This window comes from Podarcis cretensis (genome assembly GCF_951804945.1).
Source record: "Podarcis cretensis genome assembly, chromosome: 3".
Classification (NCBI taxonomy): domain Eukaryota; kingdom Metazoa; phylum Chordata; class Lepidosauria; order Squamata; family Lacertidae; genus Podarcis; species Podarcis cretensis.
In genome coordinates this window covers 26,179,572-26,206,828 of record NC_137172.1, presented here as the reverse complement: position 1 = coordinate 26,206,828, position 27,257 = coordinate 26,179,572, and the positions used below count along the sequence as shown (strand labels likewise).

General features: G+C 41.4%; 1 protein-coding gene and 1 long non-coding RNA gene across 4 annotated transcripts; one reads left to right on the top strand and one right to left on the bottom strand.

The window, feature by feature from the left end:
• Window positions 1-101: 101 nt before the first annotated feature.
• LOC307212040 lies at window positions 102-4,266 on the top strand. The gene is made up of 2 exons (XR_013836758.1): window positions 102-1,327; window positions 1,701-4,266. It is a non-coding gene; the product is annotated as an uncharacterized lncRNA (long non-coding RNA).
• Window positions 3,160-27,257, bottom strand: RCOR3 (REST corepressor 3). 3 transcript variants are annotated; one of them, XM_079968738.1, is made up of 13 exons: window positions 26,920-27,257; window positions 25,722-25,778; window positions 18,488-18,565; window positions 17,547-17,588; window positions 16,805-16,857; window positions 16,064-16,225; window positions 14,795-14,919; window positions 13,302-13,380; window positions 11,289-11,507; window positions 9,882-9,959; window positions 8,876-8,933; window positions 6,444-6,682; window positions 3,160-5,941 (listed from the first exon to the last, which is right to left on the bottom strand). In XM_079968738.1, the coding sequence occupies exons 1-13, from the start codon at window positions 27,107-27,109 to the stop codon at window positions 5,597-5,599; spliced, it is 1,725 nt and encodes a 574-aa protein (XP_079824864.1). In that variant the 5' UTR covers window positions 27,110-27,257; the 3' UTR covers window positions 3,160-5,596. The 3 variants fall into 3 exon arrangements, with proteins under 3 accessions (XP_079824864.1, XP_079824866.1, XP_079824865.1); XM_079968740.1 differs by lacking the exon at window positions 26,920-27,257 and adding an exon at window positions 26,791-26,809; XM_079968739.1 differs by lacking the exon at window positions 17,547-17,588 and having other exon boundaries at window positions 26,920-27,256.

The window sequence follows — 27,257 nt, the reverse complement described above, 5'->3', positions numbered from 1 at the left end:
TCTCTCAAGCCAGCGCGCTTAGATTTCCAGGGCGATTTGGATGCACTTTCTTCCCGAGTGTGCCTCTTGAGGAACCGGGGATGGGAATCCCGAGGGAGGAAAACACACCGCGCTCTTGCGCTCGCGTCCTGCTCGCGAGTTGCTCCTTTGCATCAGTTGGGACGCCGGGAGAACACAGCGCTGCACTGGCTGGGCCTTCTGAGCCAGCAGAATATAAAGCATATAGCAATGCACGTTTAAATAGGAAGCGACGCACTCGGACTCTGCGATCATCATCGGAGGCCCTTCTTGGTGTGCCTCGTCCACCAGTGGTCCAGAGGGTGGCAGCACGGAAAAAGGGCCTTTTTGGCGTTGGCTCCAGCTTGTGGACCGCTCTCCCTTGACAATGCCGGATTTAAGGGATGCAAAACAACAACAAAACCCCTATTTATACATACGCATTTACATTTAAACCCATATTTGCTGAGAAGATTCATTAAAAAGTAACGAATTATTGTGAAAATAATAAATATTCAGGGTGGGGACCTTGTTCAGGGTGGCATGTTGCCAAAGTCTGCCCCTGCCTAGCAAGGGAGGCTTACCTGGCACCTTCATTATGTTATATTTAGGCACCAGGCAAAAACATCTTCTCCCAGGCCTTTAGTTAATTAAACCATCTATATAGCCTTTTAAACCGGGGTGGGATATTTTTTGGTTTATCATGGCATGGATTTTTGTGTTTTTATATTGCAAACTGCTGTGATCTTCAGATGAAGGGTAGCATAGAAACTAATAACTTCCGCCACAGGAAGTGATAGAGATATTGTGCTAAGGGGCACATTTCCTTTGGGGGCAACCTTCCACTGACAGTCTGTCAGGGCTGCATGTGGCCAGAGGCAAAAGTGATAAGATTTGGATTGTACGTACAGTACATTCTAGGTGCATAAACATCAAGGGGTTTCTATATACATAAATCTCTTCAACCAGGAGACTCTGTCACAGTTCAAGGACACATTCCAGCTAGACAAAGCACTCCAAGGCGGTGTGGAGCAGGGCTGGTGAGGGGCAAAGCCAGAGTAGTTTTGAGATGGGGGGCCTCACTGAATCCCTGGGCCTGAGGTTCTCTAGCCTGCTGTTCAGGCTTATATTTATTTGTAAGCAAGTCCCACTGTGTTTAAGTAGGTTAAGTAAAAAGACTGTTCTTTTAAAGTCACGTAGTACTTCTGAAAACAAAGGCTGCAGTCCTGTGCACATGCACCAGGGAGTAAGTGCCATTGAACTCAATGGAATTTCTTTCTGAGTGTGCATGCTTAGGCTAGGGGTCATTAGGAAAGCGGCTGAAAATAAAGTCGCCAAATCTTAGGTAAAGGTAAAGGTACCCCTGCCCGTACGGGCCAGTCTTGACAGACTCTGGGGTTGTGCGCCCATCTCACTTAAGAGGCCAGGGGCCAGCGCTGTCAGGAGACACTTCCGGGTCACGTGGCCAGCGTGACATCGCTGCTCTGGCCAGAGCCGCACACGGAAATGCCGTTTACCTTCCCGCTGGTAAGCGGTCCCTATTTATCTACTTGCACCCGGAGGTGCTTTCGAACTGCTAGGTTGGCAGGCGCTGGGACCGAGCAGCGGGAGCGCACCCCGCCGCAGGGATTCGAACCGCCGACCTTTCGATCGGCAAGTCCTAGGCGCTGAGGCTTTAACCCACAGCGCCACCTGCGTCCCAGATCGCCAAATCTTAATGCATTACAAAAAAATCTATGGACTGACTGAGGTTGAAACACTGCTGACATCTTCTCACCTCAAAGGATATTGTAGAGCTGGAAAAGGTTTGGGAAAGGCAACAGAAAAGATCAAGGGGATAGAACGTAGCACATGAGACTCAATCTCAGGGTTGTGGGCTCAAGCTCCATGCTGGGCAATTCCTGCATTGCAGGGAGTTGAATTAGATGACCCTTGTGGTCCCTTCTAATTCTACAATTCTATCTAGTGGTACCTCAGGTTAAGAACTTAATTAGTTCCGGAGGTCCGTTCTTAACCTGAAACTGTTCTTAACCTGAAGCACCGCTTTAGCTAATGGGGCCTCCTGCTGCCGCTGCACCACCGGAGCACGATTTCTGTTCTCATCCTGAAGCAAAGTTCTTTACCTGAGGTACTATTTCTGGGTTAGCGGAGTCTGTAACCTGAAGCGTATGTAACCCAAGGTACCACTGTACCTTAAGAGAAAAGGTTAAAATATTTGGGGCTTTTTAGAGACCAGGTAAGAGGGGACATGATAGTATAAAATTATGGACTGTGTGGAGAAAATGGATAGACATACTAGTACAGTGGTACCTCTTCTTACGTACTTAATTCATTCCAGAGGTCCGTTCTTAACCTGAGGTACCACTTTAGCTAATGGGGCCTCCTGCTGCCGCCGCCGCCGTACAATTTCTGTTCTCATCCTGAGGTTAAGTTCCGGTTTAGCGGAGTCTGTAACCCGAAGTGTTTGTAACCCGAGGTACCACTGTAATTGAGGCCAATCAAGGAAACCGAATGTTGAAAGATTCAGGACAGACAAAAGAAAGTACTTATTCACACAGCACATAGTTGAACTATGGAATTTGCTCCATGTGGTAGTGATGGCCACCAATTTGGATGGCTTTAAAAGATCAGACCAATTCATGGGGAAGACCATCAGTGGCTAGTAGGTGCAATGGATAGGTTTGTCTCCACTGTCCAGCGGCAGTGCCAACTGAATAGCAGTTGCTGGCAGTCACAAGTGAGAGTGCTTTTGCACTCAGGTACTCCTTTGTGAGAATGATGGACTAGATGGGCCTTTGGCCTGATATAGCAGAATTCATTTGTTCTTACGCTCTGCCATTACATACGTTAACTGCATCTGTGTTAAAAGTAGTGTGTCTAGTCTCCAAGCTCCCAGCCTCTCTGAATTATGGGATCATGACTCTAAAGCTATATACAGTATGTACTGTCTCTCACATCACAATGTATAAGGCTCTGGTTCTTTAAAGCTATTATATTAAAATGATAATATTACCTATCAAGAATACGGTATTTCAATTTGTTAATTGAAAGGGTACACATGTGCAACCGCAAAATAGAGTTGCAACCCCAAACCCCTTTTCCATCCAGTCACTCGAACCCAGAAATAGTTGATATACATGTGGGCCTTTAAACGGCCATTCATTTAAAAGTTTTTATTTTTCTTTATTGTAACTGAAAAACTGTACATAAAAAGGAGCTTTAAAGTTACATTTGTCAAAACCAATGTAAGAAATATTTTCTCTGACCAACTTAAAGGGAGTGCAAACATTTTACATTTCATAAAGTGACAAAAAGTAAACCAAAATGAATAGTTTATGGTTTGTAGCAATGGTACAAAGTTAAGCTGGAGGGTTTTGTTTTTTTAAAGATAGTATGGCAAAAAAGAAAACCCTTTTCAAATGAAAAATCATATAGTTTTATTTCTAATCTTTAAAAAAATATAAATGAATTTAGAAGAGAATCACAGTATATGGGCCCTAAACATTTTAAACCATTACAAGGTACATAAAAATAGACACAGATTCCTTGGAAACTTTAATTCTTTGATTAAGCAGCAAGCATATCACTCTTCCAGGCAAAAACACTGCTTAACACAACCCCCTACCCAAAACAGGACGTGCAAGCTGTATGCACATAATCTGGAAAGCACACAATTTTTAAAAAGGACAACATTTTGCTATGTACATATTCAGTACTACAAATGCTAAACATTTCATTACTGTGTGGAATAGCGTATGTAAAGCAATATTACACTACATACCTATCTCACCCACAAGTGCCCAGTTACAGTTTTGATAGTCTAAAATTGCCATATTTGCGGCAGCACCCAACCTGCTTTATACTGAAGTTCTAGCAACAAGAGACAAGACAAAAAGTTAGCAAAAAAGTTAGCAAAAAAAGGACAACACAGTCACTGGGAGATCTACATACTTAAATACTGAAAATGCATTGTTATAGTAGTTTGATATTAGAGTGTTATGCCAAAATGCACAATGGACAGGTTGGAAGAATTCAGAGGGTTCACATTGACCCCAGAACCAAAGTTGCAATATTGCAAAGTCCCAAGAATTCTGGCAATAGACTGTGCCGCTTTTTTCCTTTGAAAACCTAGTATTTAAAATCAAACACTGTGACTGGGAATACAGATATAATATGAAGAAAAACCCATGGATGGGACATTTGTATTTAATATACAACAAACAAAAGAAAATTCTATTTAAATAAATTCTTCAAAAAAAAAAAAAAAAAGACATGAGAAAACAAAGTTAATGGATAAATCCCTTTAGCACCTTAATCATGATTAAGGTGTTAATCTAAAAGTTTTGACACTTGAGCTGTAAAATGCAGTATGCATAAGAGGCTGGTACAACTTTATTGTACACAGAAACCTTAAACTTTGAATGTTAAATACCACTGCTTCCGTAAGAAGTGGGGAAGTTAGCTGGGAGAGTAAAGAAGAAACACACATCTTTTCATGAAAACAGAAGACTTCAGTAGCTTAGCATTTTTTTTTTTTGCTTCAGAATAAGAGAATCAAATCTACATGGAGCCGCACTGTTTCCTGACTGATTCAGTAAAGCATGATTTGGTATTTGCTTTAATACCAAGTAACATGGGAGAAATACACTGGCAAGGAAAATAGATTAAGTTTGCCTGAGAAGCAATGACAGTTAAATACATTTTTAAATATTTTATTGTTTCACACTGCCCCTATATCTATGGAATTCAGGGGGGCACTCTTTGCTAACTTATTGCCAGAACTGAGATAATAGAATAAAATTTCAGATAAAAAGCAGTTCTACAAAGATTATTTAAAAAGAAGACAACTTTAGTAGCCACATGGCAGCAGAAGTTGTTACTGGTGTTAAGTTTTCCATGTAAGATGCTGTCCCAGCCACTGCCTACCACAGATTTTGCACTAGTAAGTCATACTTCTAGTATCAGAGCATATAGATAGGTTTAACCTAGTTTGTACCTTAGCTTTGCAAATCTTCAATACAACTTTTTTTTTCTGAAGAAAAGCAATTTATAAAGAAATTTAGAAAAATACAAGCCTAAGAAATGTATGAAGTTATGTTATCTGTCAAAATCTAAATGGCAGGATTGTTAGTAATGCTTCTGATCCTAACATAGGAACATGTAAAAATAATTTCCCCAATATATCAGGTTTATAGCCTGCTTCAGAGCTGAAGCTGAAACTCCTGCACTCTCCTTATGGTTTGTTTCTGTGTAGTTGAATATAAAGAATTTTTAAAAATAAATAGAGTAAAAACCAGCTGAAGTCTTAGTGTATTGAATGTCCCTCCCCAACTCTCCCCCCCCGCCCAGAAGTTAGCTGTGTAAAAAGTCTGATTTCATGGACGTGGTCTTGCTGTAACAAGCTACTGCACTGAAGTTTCTTTCATACAGTTGGCCAATCACATATTCCTGTTGTTAAGGTTTCCACCTTGCTCTTTTTGTTCAAGATTGATTCAATACTTTGGAAGGCTTGTTTCCCCCCGCCTTTCCCCCTTCATTATCTGAGGAAAAATAGACACTGATACAATTTTGTCATTTACCATAGTTCTGCCCTATTCCTTTAGTGCAGAGGGGACTGTGATTCTGTCTGGATTCCGATAAGCGATGGTGGCTGCGGGCCGCCAGTGGAGGATAATGCTGGTCTTGGGTTTAGACGAGGAGGCATGGAATTAGCTGGGCGGATGAGTGGTGGAGGGGGCTGGTTTAGGGTTGGCCTTGGCTGAATAAACCGAGCCTGTTGCTGAAGTGGTGGAGGCTGACGATGGAGAGCTGGAGCAGCCGGAAGGGTTGGACGAAGTAATGGAGGAGGCTGGTTCAGAGATGTTACAGGGGTTGCTGGTGTTGGAGTAGACGCCTGGGCAGGTGGAGAAGACCCTACACACTGAGGGGTCTGTGGGATCTGGGCCTATAAACAAAGTGACACAGATATGTAATAGCAGCCATCCTGTCGTATCACACAGTTCGGGTTGTCATCGCATCCAGAATATGGGAAGCAGAGCTAGTTCATCCATATTGGCAGCTATGAAACCCTCCTTTGAAAGCAACCATTTCTAAACAGTTCAATAGGGGAAAAGAGGTATGACATTCAGTCAAAACGAAAATGAAATAAAAAAAAAAAAGCTTAACAATTCTGCAGTATTTACATTTTCCATTATTAGCATGGTCAAAAGAAAGGTTTGGAAGGGAGGCAGGCGGCCCAGCTCTTAAAATGTTCTGCTAACGCAAGCCCCACTGAACTGAAGTGGGGACATAGTGAGTAGTTTGCTCTAAGTACTAGGAGGCAGTAAGATTCCACAGCAGGTGGTTTAGCATTCCACTTCAAGTTTAAAACATTACATTTTAGGATATGAAGTTTAATGCCATTCCTGAACTCATGCTTATTTAAGATCCGGTACACAAAAACACACCTCATCTTCATCATCAGTGGTCTTTCCTGATGGCACATTAGTATTTTTTGTGTCCTCCCCTAAAGCAGAGGCATCGCCATTAGAAGCCAGCGTTCCTTGTTCTGCTTCCCACTCCTGCAATACCTCCTCTAAGTTAAACCGGCGCCTGTAGTTTACAAAGAAGTTCTTCACTTGACCAACAGTCTTGTTGCCAATTACATCAGCAATAGCTTGAAAATCTTTGCCATACTTGCGGACACCTAAAAAGGCAAAGTAAATACACCTATGAAGGTTCAAGTAAGTAAGCAGAAGTCTGTACGATGTATATATACAGAGATTTCCTCTATGAATGAAAGATAAAGAAAAATTCTGGAAAAAAAACTACAATGGAGCTTCTGTAAAGAACTTTTAACATAATGCAAAATACTACTATTGGTTCATTTTATTGATCCAAGTTTTAATATTGTTAAGTATCCTACTTACTACACGTAGAGAACCATGTAACTATTTCCACTTGCCCAGAAGGGCGTTACTCTTCAAACAGAAGCCTGCACGTCAAAAGACTGTTTTTGAAAAGGAGAGGACTATGAAAAGCAGTTCACAATACAGCATAAGAAACTCATATTAAATTGGATCAACAGACCATGTCCTTAGCCAAAGAGGGAGTAGATTTGAGGCTGGTAACATCTAGCAAATTCTGGTTGTGATCTTATAAGCACCTGGGAATGAATCCCATTGAACATAATGGGACCTATTTCTCAGTAGACATGGATGAGATTGCACTACCAGTCCCTTCAAATGGCTACTCAGCAACTGTTTAAAGAACAGTTAATTTTTTGCCGTACTGGTTAAGTGGCATATAGACAAAGAAGAGTGAAAGACGTCTAAGGAAATGTTTAATTCTAATTCTAGCTACAGGAATCTTGGTAACAATTGTTTTTACTGCTCTCTGAACAGTGGGAACAGAATATATAAACACTCAAAAACATCTGAGTCTCACAACCGCTGGGAAATAGCTAACTAGGAAATTTACAAACAGCACAATTCTATGCATGTTTATGCAGAAGTAAGTCCCAATGAATTCAATGTGGCTTAAAGCCAATTAAGTGTGTATTGGGTTCCAGCTCAAAGCAAATATTTAAACAACTGATGCCCCAATTATGTTTACTCAGGAGCAAGCCCCATTACCTTCAGCTAGTTCCAGGTAAACAGGCATAATATTGCAGCCTGAATTGGTGGGTCTGCAAGCAAGACTGATAAAATCGCATTTTCAAAATAATGAATATATGTATCCAGGAACACACAGAAAAGTCCCGACTAATAGATTCTCCCTTTCTTTTTCAGAAGTACACTTATTTTAAGAAATCCAACTGAGTCCTTCTCCTCCACACCCAAAATATGATTTGCTGTTCCTTGTTTTAACTACGGACTCAGTGAGCTAGCATTAAAATAATAAATAAAGCTATGAATGTACCTCCCAGAATCAATGGAAGTAACTGTTGTATTTTAGTAAATGAGGATGGGTGTGTGTACAGTGTGTGTGTGGTGGAATTTTAGAAATGGATAAGACAAAAGGAGGATTTAATGTGCCAGCACTGAATTAATCCAGAAAGTGATTTTGCTCTTTTTTTTTTGTTTTCTTGCTGAAGATGCACTAAATCAAACAGCATCGAACTGTATTAAAAGTAAGAAAACCAAAGGACTAAAAGGACTTTGCTAATCCAAATGTAGTAGACCTTTGCATTTTCAGATAAGAAAGCACAAAAATGTTGAAATGTGGGGAGTAGGGTCTCTTATTTTCCTAGGAGCAAAACACTATTTTTGTTATGCATAGATTAAGCACAGTTTTGGTGGCAGAACTATCCTTACTGCTAACTATCCTGGAATGCAAAGCATTTGCTGGACCACAGATAAGATGATAAGCTTGCTTACAACAGTTATGCACAAACACATTTTCTCACAGCATGCTTCTGCACACCAATAGACACAACACTACATTAAGCAGCTCCACAATTAAATTGATCCCTCCCCCTTGAAATCTAATACAGATTTTCCTAATGAGAGATGGTCAAATAGCCATTGCTTCTTTGATGTGAGAAAGCTACCATTTAGAACTGAAGGGTGTGAGCTATCTAGAAGACTCTGAGAGATTACGTTTATGGGAAAGTTCAAAATGAAATCAGTTGAGATCTTTTCAGCTATAACCAGCTTTATCTAATCTGACTTTGTATGTTAAGTGGTATTGTTCACTGTTCCTCTAGAATACTTGCCAACCTCATCTTCAAATCATTCCTATTAGGGAGACAAGACAAAATTCCTTCCATCACATTTTAAACCTGCCATGTGATGGTGCTGGACCCATATCCTTTTAGCTGCGTATCTGTCTTTTATGGTACATTCCATATCACAAAGGATTTCACTCTTTAAGGAAAACAGGAGTCAAGCGAACATACCTTGAACTGCAAGAAGTTGTTCTTCTGTTGTCCAACGGGCATTGATTTTTTGATTCGACTGTTAAGGGAGGAAAAAAGAGTAACAGAGCATATTACAAATTGTTAAGAGGCTGAAAGTATTGAGAATTTCAGCCCCAAACACCACCTTTCAACTCTGTAAGCCGGCATTCACACTCCCTAATTCAGTAGTTCTGATGTTTTCACAAGATGCCAGTGACTGAGCTTAGGACCCTTTGCATGTATGGCATCAAGGCATGGCACTGCCTTTTACTCCTATCTGGGTAGCAGCTTCCCCAACCTTTTCAATGAAGAGAACCAGTACAGTCGTACCTCAGAAGTTGAACGCCTTGCAACTCAAATGTTTTGACTCCCGAATGCCGCAAACCCGGAAGTGAGTGTTCCGGTTTGCGAATGTTCTTTGGAACTCGAACGTCCGACATGGTTTCTGATTGGCTGCAGGAGCTTCCTGCAGCCAATTGGAAGCCATGCCTTGGTTTCCGAACATTTTGGAAGTTGAACGGACTTCTGGAATGGATTCCGTTCGACTGTATATGTACACATGTGAAATGTATGTATGGTGTGTTCTTGTGCTAAGCAGAATAAGACCATCCAAATAAAATGGCATATACATTAGGTTCCCTTGCAATTTTGGATCACGAGTTAACGGATTCAGAAGCCATAGTATAATCTAGAGTAATCTTCTAAAAAAGCTGCTACACTTCAGTACATGTGCCACTGTTTACAAGTCATGTTTAAGGTGTTTTGTGCATGGCACTAAAACCTGCTTTTGAAACCTTCACACCATTATTTAAATTTTTAAAAATGCATTTCAGCCAATGTAAATTTTAGATAAGCTTTACTGACCAGTTTAAGCAAATAGGTACATTTTTACAGTTGAAAATAAAAATGGGATGGATTCCGTTGTTTTGCAAAGCAACATGCAACTTAGCTCCCAGCACAACAAATGCATTTCTGAACATTCATCTGTGTTTTCACAATGACTCACCTCAGGAGGTTTGAATTCTTCTATCCCACCTTCAATTTTCTGCTTAAGCGCACTGTTTACTTGTTTAGCATTCTGAACCTTGTCCAATGAACAACAGAACCAGGAATGAAAATTAGCTGACACAAATTGGTACACACACACACACACACACACACACACACACACCTGTTGCCAAGTGACCAACTCCCTGAGCAGAGAGAAAAACTTCTGAAGATATGACATTTGCCTATTGGAGCAAAGTGTTCATCTGCTTCCACATACCAGGCACAAACATGCTCTGCACTATGGCAGAGTTTCAACTTCCCACATCACAGGGCTGAAGGTAGCATCCTAATCTGTTTCTCCAAGTCTGAGAATCTGGGCTATGTACCTCAATTGGTTGAGGTTTCTGAAAGCCAGCCATCCCACTATTAGGTTCTGGTTATTAATGGCCAGGAAACAGGACCTCTCATCTTTCTCACATTTTAGCAGGCCTATGCTATTTTGTAGAGTGCTACCTCGGGTTAAGAACTTTGCTTCAGGATGAGAACAGAAATCGTGCTCTAGCGGTGTGGCGGCAGCAGGAGGCCCCATTAGCTAAAATGGTGCTTCAGGTTAAGAACGGACCTTCGGAACGAATTAAGTACTTAACCCAAGGTACCACTGTATTTATACCCCTGAGAGGCATGAACATACAACTGTATTATTTCTGCTTTGACATTTATATAGCCAGGAAAGTATTCAGATAAAACAGTGTAAAAACTAGACTAGCAGAACAAGCCTGTACCACAACAGGCTGCCTTCCAAACCCAGCATAAAAGCACAATTGTTATTTACTAACTGTATAGAACACTTTCCCCATAGTTCAATAATTAAAATGCAATTAAGTTAAGTTCCTAGCTTGTGAACTTTAATTATATTTAACTCAACAAGTATACATCCCCAGAGTGGCTAGGGAAACCTAGCCAGATGGGCGGGGTATAAACAACAACAACAACAACAACAACAACAACAATCATTGTCATTATTGTTGTTGTTTAGTCATTTAGTCGTGTCCGACTCTTCGTGACCCCATGGACCACAGCACGCCCCCATGGACCACAGCACGCCAGGCACTCCTGTCTTCCACTGCCTCCCGCAGTTTGGTCAAAATTGTCATTATTACATCTGTATATTATTGGGGAAACCAATATTTTTGCCAAAGTCTGAGCTTTAAGATATTTCAGAAGTGCTTTAGAAGACAGCTGAAATAGTATCTTTTACAGTAATAAGCAATACTACGCATACAGAGGATAAACTTAATCTACAACCTAACTATTATGTAAATGTTCTTAGTTTAACTGTGTTTTCATCTACCCAAGCACACAGAATGAGGAAAGAGATAAAAACCTAAAAATAAGTAAGAAGCAAAGCTGATAATTGATATACCTGTCGCTTCAGTGAGATCAACTCCATATCTAGCTGCCGAAGAAGAGTATTGGCAGCATTGGGGCTACATGAAACAGCTACTACATCTTCTTGAGTTAGATACATGCCTTTGGGAGGACGGCATTTGGAACGCTGGGAGTGGTGACGATGTTGTAAGCTCTGATACTCTCTTCTACCCAATCCTATTTTGCTGGACTGAACAGGCTGCTCATTACTTCCCTGCAATGTTTTTTTAAAAAAAGTTAAAGAAAGTTAAACACCACACAATACCTTTTCTTTTTAGAATCCCCCCTCTGTTCACCTTACAGCATCTGTAACCCTTTCCAAAAGCTTCTAAATCCCATGGAAGTCTCAACACCAGTGCAAGTCAAATAAATCCACACACATTTGCATGAGTTTTATTAGCAATAATGCTTTCTAGGCTTTATACTTAAATTTTATGTTTAAATTGCTCTTGTTGCCCTGAATAGCAGCAAATATTGCAAATAAACAAATGAATGGGACCTCTAACTATCCCTCAGGTAAAACTACCTCATAGTGCTCATGGGAATCCCACAACCATTGCACATTTAATAGTGCTGTTACAATTCTCTAAAGCACGCATAACATTTTTTCCTCTATCCCTTGCATGTAGCTTAGCTTAATTTCTGTGTTTAACTTACTTTTCCAAATGACATTTCGTTCCCACCCTTCCTCCAAGCTGCTCAGGATGGCATACACATCCCCCCGTTTTAACCTAACAACCTCTGTGACGTGAGTTATGCTGAGATATATCGTATTTTCCATCTATAAGATGCCCCCATGTGTAAGACTATTTTGGGGGCCTCCAAATTAAGAAAACATCCCTCAGCACTACCCATGTATAAGACGAGCCCCAATTTTAAACCTATTTTTTTGGCTAAAAAACCTAGTCTTATACACGGAAAAATACGGTAGTGACTGGTCCAAGTTTTATGAAGGAAGTTTTATTTAGCTTTAACTGTTTTTTGGAAGCAGGGGATGACTGTGGGTAGGAGGGACTTGCAACCTGGAAGGGAAATGGTTAAGAGAGCACCTAGTTACTTTAAATGAATTCAAGGTTCCAAGGCTGAATGGAATCATGTGCCAGGGCACTGAATGAGCTTGTTGGCATTAACCTGCCAGAAATCTTGAAATCTTTTGCAGTGAGTTTTTAAAAATATTTCTGTAGCGCCCCCCCCCCTTTAATGGCTTTATGTTTCACTTTGTATTTCAATTGTGGGTTTTGTTATTGCTTATTCACTGTAAGCCACTCATGTTATATGGCAGTGAACAAATGTAATAAATAAAGCAAACAGAATCTGTGAAGAGTGGGTGAGGTGCCAGAAGATTTCAGGGTGACAAATATTGTCTCCATCTTAAAGGGGGAAGCAGCGGTGTAGTGTTGGATCTGGGAGCTACAGATGCTGTATGCTTGTGAAACATGGACCACTTATAAAAGCCATCTCCAACTTCTTGAAAGATTCCATCAATGGTGTCTCGGAAATTTTTTACACATCACTTGGGAAGACAGGTGAACTAATGCCAGTGTACTAGAAGAAGCAAAGATCACCAGTGTTGAAGCGATGATTCTGGTCACAAGGAGTTTGCAATCCTTTCACACAAAAATCCACTCCAGGTTCGCTTCCTTTATTTCAGAAGGCTAATTTTCCTGGTGAAAGTAGTTTTGTTGTCACTGTTGTTAAACATCTGGGGGTTGGAAGCCCTCGCCAATCTATAGCAAATCAGTCAGAGATCCACTAGACAATCCTACTCTACCTCTTGTCCACCTGGCCATAGAAGACTACAATCAAGAATGAAAATAATCTTGCCAGGCTGGAACACTGAGCCAAAACCAACAAGATGAAATCCAAGAGAGATAAATGTAGAGCATTTAGGTGCCACAACCAAAAAGCCAGTGACTAGTACCCACTCACTGTATCTTTAAATTTACATGAATATTATTCACACAGTTTATGTGAATAATATGGTTATTGCAGTTTAACTATTCATTACCTCTTTTTTAGTTTCCTTCTTGGGATCATAATCACTATCATTTCCATCCATTGGGTGAGTTTCTTCCACATCATCATCACTGAGGACACAAACAGATTAGGGAACTTGCTTCCTTTCACCTTCTCCTATATTTGATTTTACCCTTACAGCAAAGGTTGTTTTTGCAGCTATTCTGCATAATAAAAAGTCATTACTTGATGTCAACACAGAAGTTCATAGCAACAGGCTTAACAAACAGACTCAAATTGAATTAACTATATTTCTGTCTTTAAGCATAGCATCCACTAAACATTAATTTCCATGCTTGAATAGTACAGTATGGGAATCAGATTTAAAAGCATGAATGGCAGGAAAAGCAGTTTTAGGCAATATTCCTATATGCTGAATATATAAAAATGTTTCCTCCCCTATATTTAACACACTTAAAGTATCTGTATACCACCCTTCATAAAATCATACACTGGGTTGGCTTACAGTAAGCTAAAAAGGTAAAGGTAAAGGGACCCCTGACCATTAGGTCCAGTTGTGACTGACTCTGGGGTTGCGGTGCTCATCTTGCTTTACTGGCCGAGGGAGCCGGCGTACAGCTTCCAGGTCATGTGGCCAGCATGACTAAACTGCTTCTGGCAAACCAGAGCAGCGCACGGAAATGCCGTTTACCTTCCCGTCAGAAGCATGCACTTTGACATGCTTTTGAACTGCTAGGTTGGCAGGAGCTGGGACCGAGCAATGGGAACTTACCCTGTCACGGGGATTCAAACCGCCGACCTTCTGTTCGGCAAGTCCTAGGCTCTGTGGTTTAACCCACAGCGCCACCCGCATCCCTTTTACAGTAAGATAGTTTTCTACAAAATATATTAATATTAAAACATACTTTGCATATTAAGTTACACAAATAGGTTGCATGCTAGGGCTGCTGCCCTTGCTTCCTTCACTCTTCAACCTCACTTACCTCAACCCTCGCATACCCTCGACATCCCCCTCCTTTTACACCTGATCAAACCCCTTCCCTCTGTGTGTGTGTGTGTGTCTCAGAGAGCACTCCAAGTTATGCATGCTGCGCCTGACATATTTATGGTTTCATGAGAATAAGTCAGGCACAGGCAAACTCGGCCCTCCAGCTGTTTTGAGACTACAATTCCCATCATCCCTGACCACTGGTCCTGTTAGCTAGGTATGATGGGAGTTGTAGTGCCAAAACATCTGGAGGGCCAAGTTTGCCTATGCCTGGAATAAGTGTACAAATTTGATTAGTGCTATATTCCGATAATTCCTGCTATAATTCTGGGAATGCACTACAAAACAGTAAAGAGGGTATGTGGACTGTTAATGGAAGGTCTCTCCTGGATGCAGTAAATCTGCACCTGATTAGTTGTAACAAAGATGCAATACCATGGAACAACATGGCTCGCGTTAGTAACAAAAAAGTAAAAACAGAAACACAAAAGGATATAAGCAAGTTGTTATTTTCAGAAAGGTGTTGTGCTGCTTACCTGTCGCCTTGATTATTTCTGTTTGCCAGCTTCCTAGCTTGGCGGTCCATTAAACTTGTCCTAGAACGAGTTTTCTTCCAGGAGTAGTAATACTTGACAAGACTTGCAATAGTCTTGTCTGGAAGCTAAAACATGCCAACACAATATGTAGGTGTTAGTTATAAATAATGTGAATGAAATATTGTGACACATTGTTTAAGTGTGTGTGTGTGGGGGGGGGGGAGAGATTACGTTAAGTCAAAGGTTCAAGTTCCTAAGACACCTCCCTGCAGCACTAGGAACCCTTAGTCATAACAGTGGATTTTAAAAAGCAAAAAAAACCCCCCCAAAACCTGTTAAGGTGTTCAAATCACCATGAATGTGATTAAAGCTCACACTGAAAGCAAACCACTAGCCATTTGAAGAGTCTAGGCTGTTACATTTCCTCATAATCATAAATGCTGATGCTCCTGAGAAATAGGTCCTACCTACCGAGAGGGAAGGGGAGACAGAAGCATCCACAACTTTATTGCACTTTAAAATCTGAGTGCATGTGATTATTTATTTATAATAAATGAATAAATATTTAACAGGCTATATTTAGGCCACCCTTTAACAGTGCAATCCTGCACATGCCTACTCATAAGTAAACTCCACTGAGAGTTTCAGGTAAGTGGATATAGGACTGTAGTTAAATGCCTACATTTCCCTGGAAGAATAAATCAAAAGTAAATTCCTTAACTTTAACTGGATGGTACCAACATTTTGGCTAAAATGTATCCTCTTTTAAATAATAAAGGACTTCAAAAGGATAATCTTTCTATCAAATAACACAGTAAATGACCAGTTGATCTGCAGGTCTGGTTTTGACTATTTAAGTTTAAACTGCAGAAAAAGAAAAGCAGTGCAATTAAAGGATTTATTGGGATTACTTTTCCATGTAAAAACTGGTTCTCTGGAAGGGTATTCACATGTTGGCTGAAACAAACCATACCTTTCTAAACACTAACCCTATCATATTAATTTGTCAATTAATAAAACATGTTCTATGGTAAGGGTGAATATCCTGCAGCCTGCATCCAGCTCACCAAGAGATGTTTTGGGGACCCCCCAATTTTCAGCTGATCACTCCCATAGGTTTTTGTGGCCCCTCTGCATTCGTCCATTTTTAAAATCTGGCTATAATTTTTTTAAGTATTGCTTTTACTGGCCACTCCTGCAAGTCTCCTCCTGTGATGCCAAAGGTTTTTCTCCCAACCCCATTCCCAGGTAGTCCATGTATTACCTTACCATTTGTTGGATTCTGTGAAAGCTTTTCCCATGGAAACTGAAAGCTTGTTCAAACAGGACTTTATCCTCAACTGTCCACTCATCCGGAAAAGGAGTAAAATTTGGGAGATCTGCAAGTGACTTCTCAATGTTGTGCTTATGCCAGAACAACATGCCAAGTGCCTTTAAAGAAAGAGAGAGAGAGAGCCCTTGTTCTTATCATGATGCATCCTACTAGCTCTTGCAGTTTTCTGTCATGCTGATGATGCACAGTTGCTGATGATGCATAGATGCTCTTTTCGGTTACTCTTCCATGGTGCTCATACAGTACATCTCAAGATTCACCATCATACTTAAAGGTGTGGAAGTGCTGGTTTAAATATATATAAAGCCCTGAACAGTCCAGGGCTGTTAGAACTGAAGGATCATCTGTCCTCACGCTCAAGTCATAGTCCAAGGCCTTACGTCTTGTTCTACTTCTGCCAGAAACATGACCTTTTTGCTGGAAGGGAAGCTTCACTTGGCCCGTCCTGATTCTCCTTTCATACACAACTTAGAACTGCTATTTTTCAGAGACCTTTTGGAGGGAATGGGGGCTAAGCTAGCCCTATGCTTTCCGCCAAGCTGTTAAAAGCTTTTTGACAATATTTTTTCAAAGTTATGTAGTTTTATTACATTGAGGGTTGCTATGGACAAAAATGTATATATAAAAGCTCTTTAGAAAACTGTCTTGAATTAATTTATTATATTTATAACACTTACCTGTTCCACATTGTAGCCATGTTTTTCCTTTGCTATTGCAATATATTCATCCACTGTAACAAAAGAATGCTAGAGTTATTTATACTTGGACCAGAGGAGCAGTTTAGGGTAACTGATACTAGGTGCCACACAACACTTTATGCTCCTTTCCAGAAGAGAAATGTTCAATCTCCGTTATGCACAGATTCGTCCACTTAAAATATACAATTTGAGGTCATGTTAATAGTGACCATTATTTTTTGCAACTGGGAAATATTCCAGAGACTCTCTAGTGGGAAAAGCGCTGTTGATCAACGTTGCAATCATTTAGACTGCTTAAGTAAATACATTTAAACATCCGATCCATAAACAGGAGAGGCACTGCTTCAAATTTCATCATATTCAGGTGCCAGATTAGCCTCTGTGATGAGCAGGGCCTTCTCAATTGCCTCTCCAAAGCTTTGGGGCACTCTTTCACAGGCTGTGTATCCTGTTCTCTAGGATCTTTCAGTCACAAATCTGAATTTTATGTAAGAAGTGTGACATAAAACGGAGAGCCTGAAGGGCATGTGGAATGGCTCTTTCTTGGTGAAAATCATCCATGCTCTTGAAGCAAGACTGCAAACTTCACATTACAGGGAGCTGAAATCTACTTCTGATACCTCTCATGGGAGTACTATAAGAATTCTCTCTTCTACTGTACGTCTAAGATTCCTGGCATCTCACTCTCTGAATTAAAACAAAAACAAAACTTTCTACTCACCAACTCCCCTTCCTCTTTCTTTGGCTCTCAACTGATACCACCCTTGAGAAAAGAAAAGTTAAGAATACTCCCTGCCAACTGAGTTGTTGTGTGGTAAGGAGAGAACTTGGGGAAAGGGGGCTATATATAGTGGTACCAAAAGAATGCAAGGACTCCAAGTGGACACATGAGCCTTTGGGCAGCAGACTATTCTCTAATTACCTGATAGGGAAAGGAGAACTGACCACTGGGTAGAACTAGAGAAGGATTTCAAATGCCTATATTATAGCAGCATTTGAACACATATTAATGGAGAATAGGTCTTTAAACTGCTATTAGTCATGGTAGGTATATGTAAGCTTCAGAATCAGAAGTATCTGGTTGACTGCTGCAGAAAGCAGGATGCTAGATTAAACAGACTCTTGGTCTGGTCAAGCGATGCTTCTCCTATGTTCAGCAAGTACAGTGTGCTACAGCACACCTTTTATAGCAGATGCAGAATGTCTGCATGAACTGTAACAGTATTGATACCTCTGTCAACCTGGAAAGAGAATTCACTTGTTAAATGCGGGAACACACTTTAACACCTTGCCAGGCTGGAACATTTAACACTAGAAGTTACCAGCCGTGTCCTGAAAGTTTTAAAAAACGAGTACGAGAATATGCTTGAAAATTAAGAACATACATTACTGGCAGCATATAAGACTTTTTAAAGAAGTACTTTTAAAAGGGTGCTAAAAACAGCCAGCCAGCCCTTTCAGTGGCAATTTGTCTAAATTGGAAATATATTAGATGCGGGTTATGGGAGCAGTAGTGAATGTGACTGAATTCGAACTAGAGCATCTTGGGAGCTAAAGCCTACAAGGAACTGCTTATATGTGTAGCATTTTTTATAGCATGTGATGTGATTCTTATACAAAGCAATTGACAGAACACTATTTAATGCATTCCACAGAACTTACACTTGGCATCTGAAATACTGTGATATGGAGACCAAACAAGCATCCCTCCATTGTCTTTATCTGTGTATTTTGTAGCTCCTAGAAGAAAGATTAAGTTGTTCAATTTTTTAATTTTTTAAAAGAGAACACTTAATTCACAGATGGTAAAAAGCAGTCATATACAAGTGGACAACATATAGTTTGTTGTTCTTCACTTACGCAGAATCCCTCTGTTCTCTGAGTTTTGTAGAAACAGAACAGTTATGGTTAAGACACAATCAACGTTTCATGTAGCACAGGCCCTAAGCTCCTTTTTGAGAGCTGATGTGACAAATATTGGGAAACAGTAGCCTTTCTTCCCAAAGATAAACAACCTTGGTACAGCTAAAATAATCCTATGTGCCAAGGCCAAAAGAACAGTAGTGAGGTGTCCTTGGGGATAAACATTTCAACGATGTCTGGGAACGCAGAGTTAAGTGCACACTGAACATTAAGCATGCACATGCTGGAGCTGGCAAAGCATCTACAGTTCATTCTTGGTGCATTAAAAACATGTACAGTTTACAGCACTGTAATTATCAATGAAACGAAACGTAACAAAAAGTACTTGAATCCAGGTTACAATTGCACACCTCATCCACCTTTCTGTGTGGAGCTATAGACACTGCAGTGGTACCTCAGTTTACAAACTTAATCCGTTCTGGAAGTCTGTTCTTAAACTGTAACTGTTCTTAAACTGAGCCACGCTTTCCCTAATGAGGCCTCCCGTCGCCGGTGCCCTTCCACCGTTCGGATTCCGTTCTTAGACCGAGGTAAGGTTAGCAAACCGGGACACTACTTCCGGTTTTGCGGAGTTCGTAAACCGATTAATTCATAAACAGGACTGTTCTTAAACCGAGGTACCACTGAGCACCTTTTGGTTAGGTGGTCTTCAACTTAAGTTTTACTCCAAGCAGATCGACTGAAAACAACAAACATGACTAAGTTGCTATTAATATTAATGAGCCTATTCTGAGTAAAACTTAGTTGTGTGCCACTCAGGATCCCGCTTCACACCACTAAGTTCTGTGTAAAGTGTTTCTTGAGCAAGCAACGAGGTGAGAATCGCAAGCAGAAAAAGTGAAGCTGGGAGCCAAAGACAACTAGTCAGGTTGTTAAAACTGCCTCTGTAAACACTGAAGTCGTGTATCAAGAGAGGACCATCCACACTATCCCTAGGGAAGGACATTTTATTAGATTTTATCATCATTAAAAGACGTACTACTGTGTGGGAGAGGTTCAAATTTCCACTAGCCCAAAACCTGTGTCATCATCCGCTGGAAATAAATTTATCCAAGCAGAAATAAGAGAGGCAATGGAAGGAGCCAGAGTACTGCAACACACCAAACAACTGACAACAAATAGGACACATTACTTGCAAGATGTATGCTTTGCTCCTAGTTAACAGTCATAAGAGGAAGATGGACAAAGAGAAAGCTGAGAGACGCAGCACCTCAACTCTTCATTATGTACCTCCTAACAGACAGCTACAGTGGAAACCTACGAGACTTTCCATGATAGGTAGGAGATAGTAGCTTAGAGGGGTTTTTGACACTCAAGCAGTATATAAATCAGATATAGATAAAGAAATAAAAGCAACACTAGCATTGGGTTTTCTAGGAAATTTCCAACTGAAAAATATACTGGATTCTGAAAAATATTCAGTTTGCATTTTGGTCTCCATCCAGATCCCATCTGGTTTGATTTTACTTGTGTTTAGTAAACAAACAAATCTTTGAGATGTACTCAAAAATGAGCATTTCTTCCTTCTCAGAATGCATATATCCCAAGCTTGGACCATAGAAATTAGTTTAGACACCCCCAGCACCTGCTCCTCAATGGAATGAAGGCACATCTCCCAACATTTTTCAGACATATAATAAAAATGCAAGTCCCGCCCTCCCAAAAAAACTGCAAAAAAGAGTCACAATGAGGAAATAAATTGTTATTTTGAATGTACAGTGATGGTTTAACAAATGTAATTATCAACCTAAAAAGATCAACGCTCTAAAAAAGAAGATAAATGACATTTTTGTTTCTTGGGAGTGTTTGTCCATTAATTCTACCTCAATTTAATGCTTACAGTGTACCTGACTTGTGTCATGACAATACCAGACTTAAATTATTACATTTATTATCAAAATTGGGAAGCAGAGCCTCACAGAAAGATATAATGGGTTGGTCCAAGGCCTGCTACCAATTTTCCCCTATGGAAAGCTTTTCTGAGAAATTTATTAACAAGCACGAGAGCTTGATGCCCTCAACATTTAATCAAATACCTACTTACTCTTTTTGTGATATTAAGGGGATAATTTCTTATATTTAGTAAAATTTTGCTTTGTACACAGCTTACTGCTCTGAAGCTTCGTGAGGGAAGGACTGACAAGGACAGCATTGGTTGTTGCTGCTGCAAGATGCTCCATGTTGAAATTCCTACCCCACTCTGTTTAATGCTCCAGGGCAGAAATCATGACATTATTATTATTGCTGTTTGTTTATGCTGGCTTGGTCCCGGGTGGCCAAGGCTTCCCACGTGCCTCAGCCACACAGCTGCCAAACAACCTGCAGCTTTCCTCCCAATCTTGCAGCTGGAGGAGGAACAGGGGTCTCCACACAACTGCCAGGACGATATCCACTCACCACAGCTGAACTGGGGATGTTTAGCCTGGAAAAAAGAAGACTTGAGAGGGAGATGCAAAAGCCACCTTCAAATATCTAAAGAGCTGTATTACGGAAGATAGAGGAAGCTAGTTGTTTGTTTACGTAACTACTGCACAGTCGGCTTGACAATGATACCAGGAAAGGTCCTAGAACAGATAATTAAACCATCAGTCTGGAAAAGGATGCTGGGATTACTAAGACCCAGGATGGGTTTCTCAAAAACAAGTCACGAACCACATTTCTTTTTTTTAATAAAGCAACAAGCTTGGTGGATCAGGGGAATGCTGTGGATGTAGTTTATCTTAATTTCAATAAGACTTTTGACAAAGCCTCCCATTATAATCTTGAAGATAGGTTGGTAAAATGTGGGCTGGATGAGGTAACTGTTAGGTGAATTTATAGTTGGTTGACTGGCCGAATCCAAAGAGTGCTCACTAATGGCTCTTCACCATCCTGGAAAAAAGTGATAAGTGGGAAAAGTGATAAGTTCTGCCCTGGAGCCTTTGTTGTTCAATGTCTTTATAAATGACTTAAATGAAGGAATTGAGGAGATGCTCATCAATTTTGTAGATGACACCAAACTAGGAAGGGTAGCTAGTGCTACTAATGTAGAACAGTGGTTCCCAATTAACTAAGTACTGCAGACTTCCCATTTTTCAGAAGCCAAGCAATGGACCCCCTGATTTTGAAAATTTTGATATCTCTATGGTAGTTTTTGTTATGTTAATGGTGCCACAGACCCCCAGGGTGGGTTACATGGACCCCTGAGTTACACATTCCCACCAACTGGGAACCATTGCCATAGGAGACAAAATCAGGATTCAATATGACTTTAACAGATTGGAGAACTAATAAATGAATTTCAATAGGGACAAATATAAGGTTCTACAATTAGGCAGAAAGAACCAGTTGCACAAATATAAGATGGGGACACCTGGCTTGTCAGCAGAACATGTGAAAAGGATCTAGAGGTCTAAGCAGACCACACGTTTGCCAACACTGTGAAGCAGCAGCCAAAAAGGATAATGCTATTCTAGTCAGCATCAACAGACCTATAGTGTCCAGATTAAGTGCAGTAATACTACCACTCTATTTTTGCCTTAATCAGACCACACCTGGAGTTCTGTGTTCAGTTCTGGGCACAATATAAGGAGGAAATTGACAAGCTGGAATGTGTGCAGAGGGTAACCAAGATGATGAAGGGTCTGGAAACAAAGCCTTATGAGGAATGGTTGAGGCAGCTGAGTATGTTTACCCTGGAAAAGAGGAGACTGAGAGGGGATATGAATGCCATCTTCAAATATTTCAAGGGCTGTCACACGGAAGATGGAGCAAGTTTACAGTGGTACCTTGGGTTACAAACACCTCAGGTTACAGGCTCCGCTAATCCGGAAGTAGTACCTTGGGTTAAGAACTTTGCCCCAGGATGAGAACAGAAATCGTGTGCCGGTGGCACAGCGGCAGCGGGAGGCCCCATTAGCTGAAGTGGTACCTCAGGTTAAGAACAGACTTCCGGAATGAATTAAGTTCGTAACCAGAGGTACCACTGTACTTTCTCCTGTTCCAGAGGCCAGGACCCAAACCAATGGCGTCAAGTTACAAGAACTAAACATCAGGAAGAAATTTCAGATGGTAAGAGCTATGACAGTGGGACGGACTCCCTTGGAAAATGATGGACTCTTCTTCATAAGTTTTTAAGCAGATAAATGACCATCTGTCATTTATGATTTAGTTCAGATTCCTGCATTGCAAGAAGCTGGACTAGATGATCCTTGAGATACCTTCCAACTCTCCATTCTATGATTCAAGATAGCTCTCAAGTGAGAAAATGCTGCTTTCTCCAACCTTTGTGAGCCTGCAACTTTAAAGTTTTCATTGTACCTATACACAGTTTACAGAAATGGACATGCTATTTCATTGATTTGTTCCCTCCCCTCTTCATGCAGTTTGCCTTCACATACTTTGGCAATCCTGTCATCTTGTCCATCTGACACAAATGCCAGGAGTCCTAGAGTTCACTGGAAGACAATCTTCCATTTTCCACTGCACCAAACAAAAAGATAACAGGTTACTAAAAGTCTACCATCTACTTGGTCATCCAGGGAAAGGGCCAAATTAGATGTATCTTCAGTCTGATCTAGCAAGGCATTCTCAGTGCAGTATTAGCCTCAAATACTAACAAATAGTAATCCATCCCAAGAAATTACCTACCTACCCTTCATTACATGACTCATGAAAAACCATGCTGGAGCAGGCAACACAAAACAATATTCTAGAAACAGGTTTTTGAAAGACTGTGAAAAACTTTGGAGGCAATATGGTATACTACTATTTAGGCTGCCTAAAAAGAAGTGCACAGGATGAAGGATGTAGAACAACATTCATTCTACTCTTTTGGCATGGAAAACCTTATCACATTTCTGGAAGAACAGCTGGCGAAAGACAAGGGTATTCAGACAGAGAAGGAAGAAATAGCTAATAGATAGGCTGTCATAATCTGCTGCTGTTATCTTTTTACACAGCCAGTTCTCTCAAGTTATCAATTATTTTCCTCCGAAAAAGTTCCACAGCAGAAAGGATCAAAATTAGGTAATTATGAGCTGTGTACATGTCACCCTGCAGCCATCATCCATCTATCTGGCGGTGCACATGACCACATATTATACCCAGGGCTTTTTTTCAGCTGGAACTCACAGGAACTCAGTTCTGACACCTCTCAGGTAGGCTCCATTGCCATTATAAGAGAACAAGGGAGGCATTCCTGGTGAGTTCCAGCAACTCTTTTTCTAGAAAAATAGCACTGATTATACCTCCCCTATATTTGTATCACTGAATGAGCCGAGAGGAACATATGTGAATAGGCCTGACGTCCCCAGATTATCCAAAAGGATATGATAAACTGCAACTGGTTGTACATGAGTCACAGTAAATGCTCAGTGTCCACACTTATCCATGAGACACTTACGTCTCAACAGGAAACTTGTGACCAGTCAAGAGTTAAACCCATCACAAGCAGGGTCAATATTTTACCTGCAGCAGGTCAAGAGCTGTTTCACATTAGCAACTCAGGGTATTTACTATTTACCTTAAATAGATGAAAAGAAAACGCAAACAGATTCCTTATTGAGAAAGGGAACAAAAGAAATACAGTGAACTTAAAGTCATTTCGGGCTAATAACTTCTTAAAGGATCTTAAAAATGATTAATCAAGCTTAAGGTCAACAATTTATTAGCCTATATGACATGTATACATTAGAAGAAGGTCAAGAGCCAATGTAGAATGAGTGGGTGTTCATATGTGCAACAAGACTCTCCTTAGTCTCCTCCTTCCTGCAAACCCCGCATCTGCACTAGAGACATGGGGAATCCTCAGCAGGCATAGGCAAACTCCAGCCCTCCAGATGTTTGGGACTACAATTCCCAACATCCCTGACCACTGGTCCTGTTAGCTAGGGATGATGGAAATTGTAGTCCCTTGTAGTCCCAAACATCTGGAGGGCTGGAGTTTGCCTATGCCTGCCTCAGAGTGACAAGAGGGCCACAGGAAACTGGGGGAAGGGGAACAGAAACCCAAAGTCCTGTTGCACAAGTACATTTTGGTTCCACAAGTGAGTGGACATAACGGGATGCTGCCCAAAACCTAGAATTCTCAGGAGTCATTTATTTTTCAGACCAGTATTGATGCTGTAAAACCACACATTTATGATCAACAAAGGCCTCCACTATGACTCAAATGAGCATTTCTAAAAGGGGAAAATAAATAGTTCGTTTCCCCCTTAAAAGCCATATAGTCAGCATGTTGTAAAACATCAAAGGCCAGAAAACTGGAATAGCTACTGATGTAAGCTCAAACCTCAAGAGAAGGGAATCACTCTAGTAGCAGGAATCAACAGACAGGTCTAAAGAACAAGAGAGTTGACAGTGCTTCCTTGTGGCCAAAGCAAGGAATGAGAATGTGTGTGTTACAATAATATAAATCCTCTTCTTTGTCCATGCAAATTAAAACAGACTTAAATTAGTGTCAATGAGTACAAGTTTGCCTGTACATTGACACATGGTTTACCAAAGCATTGGGTGCAATCTACAATCAGATTCTACAATCCTATAAACTTCAGTATCGGCCCCTTTTAATTACAATGAAAAATCCACACTATATAAATTACTATGATAAGCTATATTGCTCCTAAACTACTATAGATTCAATATGGGCTGTTTAAAAAGCAAAGCATTTTTTTTACACCCCCTCATTTCCTTCCTATAAGGTAATAGCCACCCTCCTCTCCCATAGATGAGGCCTGTTCACTTCAGCTTGCACAGAGCAAATGCTGGCCCCGTGAAGCTTCAGTGACCACAAACAAGCAGCACAAACTTGGGAGAGCAAAGAAAATCCCATACCTTTAACCTTCACAAATGCAAGTCACACATACATACAATATTCAACTGAATGCACACCTATTCAGTCTCCCTCCAACAACCATGCAATAAAACTCCATTTTCGAAAGAGCAAATGATACCAGGTTACAAACATTTTTTTATATAAAAAAAGAGTATTTACCAGGATCAAAGTCAGGAATGCGAGCTTGATAGTCTGCTCCGACCCTCATTCCTACATCTGCAATGGAAGAAAAAATAAATGCATCACTTAGAGGGGCGGTGGGGGAAAGACGCTGTTCTCTTCAGTCATGAAGTGTGATCTTTAAACAATATAGATTGTGAGCTAGAAGCATCACAAGCAAGCCAATCCAAGACCACCACTGCAGCCAAAGCTTGTTATTTTGATAGCCTCAAACCCTTCACCCTTTGAACAAGTGTGGAGAGAGAGAAAGAAATGGGGGGTGGGTTGCAGATCACCCACCATCACCACCACTACTACCACCTCACACCGGAAAAAGAAAACCCTACTTCCTTTTAACACCCTAGGTAGGCAATAATTTCCAAAAGGTGAATAATTATTTTTTAAATCGTTCTTTTTTAAAAACAAAACACCATACGGTTTGGCACAAACATCCCCTCCACTTTTTTTTTTTTATTGTGCAAATACTGCAAGGTGTTGGCCCGACTGTATGCATCAGCGTGCATCAAGGTACAAATAGTGAAGATTATAAGGCGGTGCACATAAAATAGACCTCCATGCCGGCAATCCCTTCGTAATTCGTCCTCGTTTGAAAGGCTTACACTACTAAATCTGCACCATAGTGTACGCACAAAACACGCCCGCACGCACCTAAAGAGAAAGGCAACGCCGCGCCCGAGGTGCGGCTGCGATACACGCGTGTCCATTGTGAAAATGCACACCCACTCTCAACGGGATACGGACGGATGGATGGATGGAGAAGCGGACAGGCTGGCGCGCGCGCACACACACACACACACGAACACACATATTGCGCACGCCCACGGGGAGGCAGGGAGAGCGCGCCCTCGCGCGCACACACATATGCCCACAGCAGACACACACACACACACACACACATACTTGCACTTTTTACCCTATCTCACTCGAGCCCTCCACGCGCGCGCTTCAACCCGCCACTCGCTTTGCACGAACGCGAGGGCGCGTTCACACGTACACACCCCGGCAAACACACACACACACAAACAAGCAAACATATATTTATATATACAGGCTCCGTGCTGCAGCCGCCACGCAGCCAAGCCAGTGCGCAGTGGCGAAGCGACCAGGCCCAACTCGAGTCTAGTGTCGGAGGGAAGGGGCTGGTGGGTTGGTGGTGGAGGGAGGCTGAAGCTCGCACCGTGCTCGTCTCCGCTGTCGCCGCCGCCGCCGCCACCACCGCCTCCTCCTCCGCTCTCCGCCTCAGAAAAGTGCCCGTTGGAACCGGGGCTGCCGCCGCCGCCGCCGCCTCCGTTCTTGGTGCCGTTGGGGGCCCCCCTACTCTTGCCGCCCCCCAGGAGCTCGGCTCCTTTCTCCATCATGCCCGGCATGACGGCTGCCGAGGCGAGGGGGCGGCGGGCGGTGGCAGCGGCTGCCGAAGGGGGGGAAAGTTAATATGGAGCCGCCATGTTGGTGCCCCTTTCCCCCGCCCCCCCGCGGCTCAGGCCGCCGCGGCGCCGGCGCCTCCTCCCTTCTCTT

Bases quoted from the DNA above. Each gene is read 5' to 3' on its own strand.
- RCOR3 (XM_079968738.1), bottom strand. From the start codon at position 27,109: ATGCCGGGCATGATGGAGAAAGGAGCCGAGCTCCTGGGGGGCGGCAAG. The intron at 25,779-26,919 runs GTGCGAGCTTCA...CTTCCATTGCAG, and splicing joins CGACAGCGGAGACGAGCACG to ATGTAGGAATGAGGGTCGGA. The intron at 16,226-16,804 runs GTAAGTGTTATA...CTTTCTTTAAAG, and splicing joins ATGGCTACAATGTGGAACAG to GCACTTGGCATGTTGTTCTG.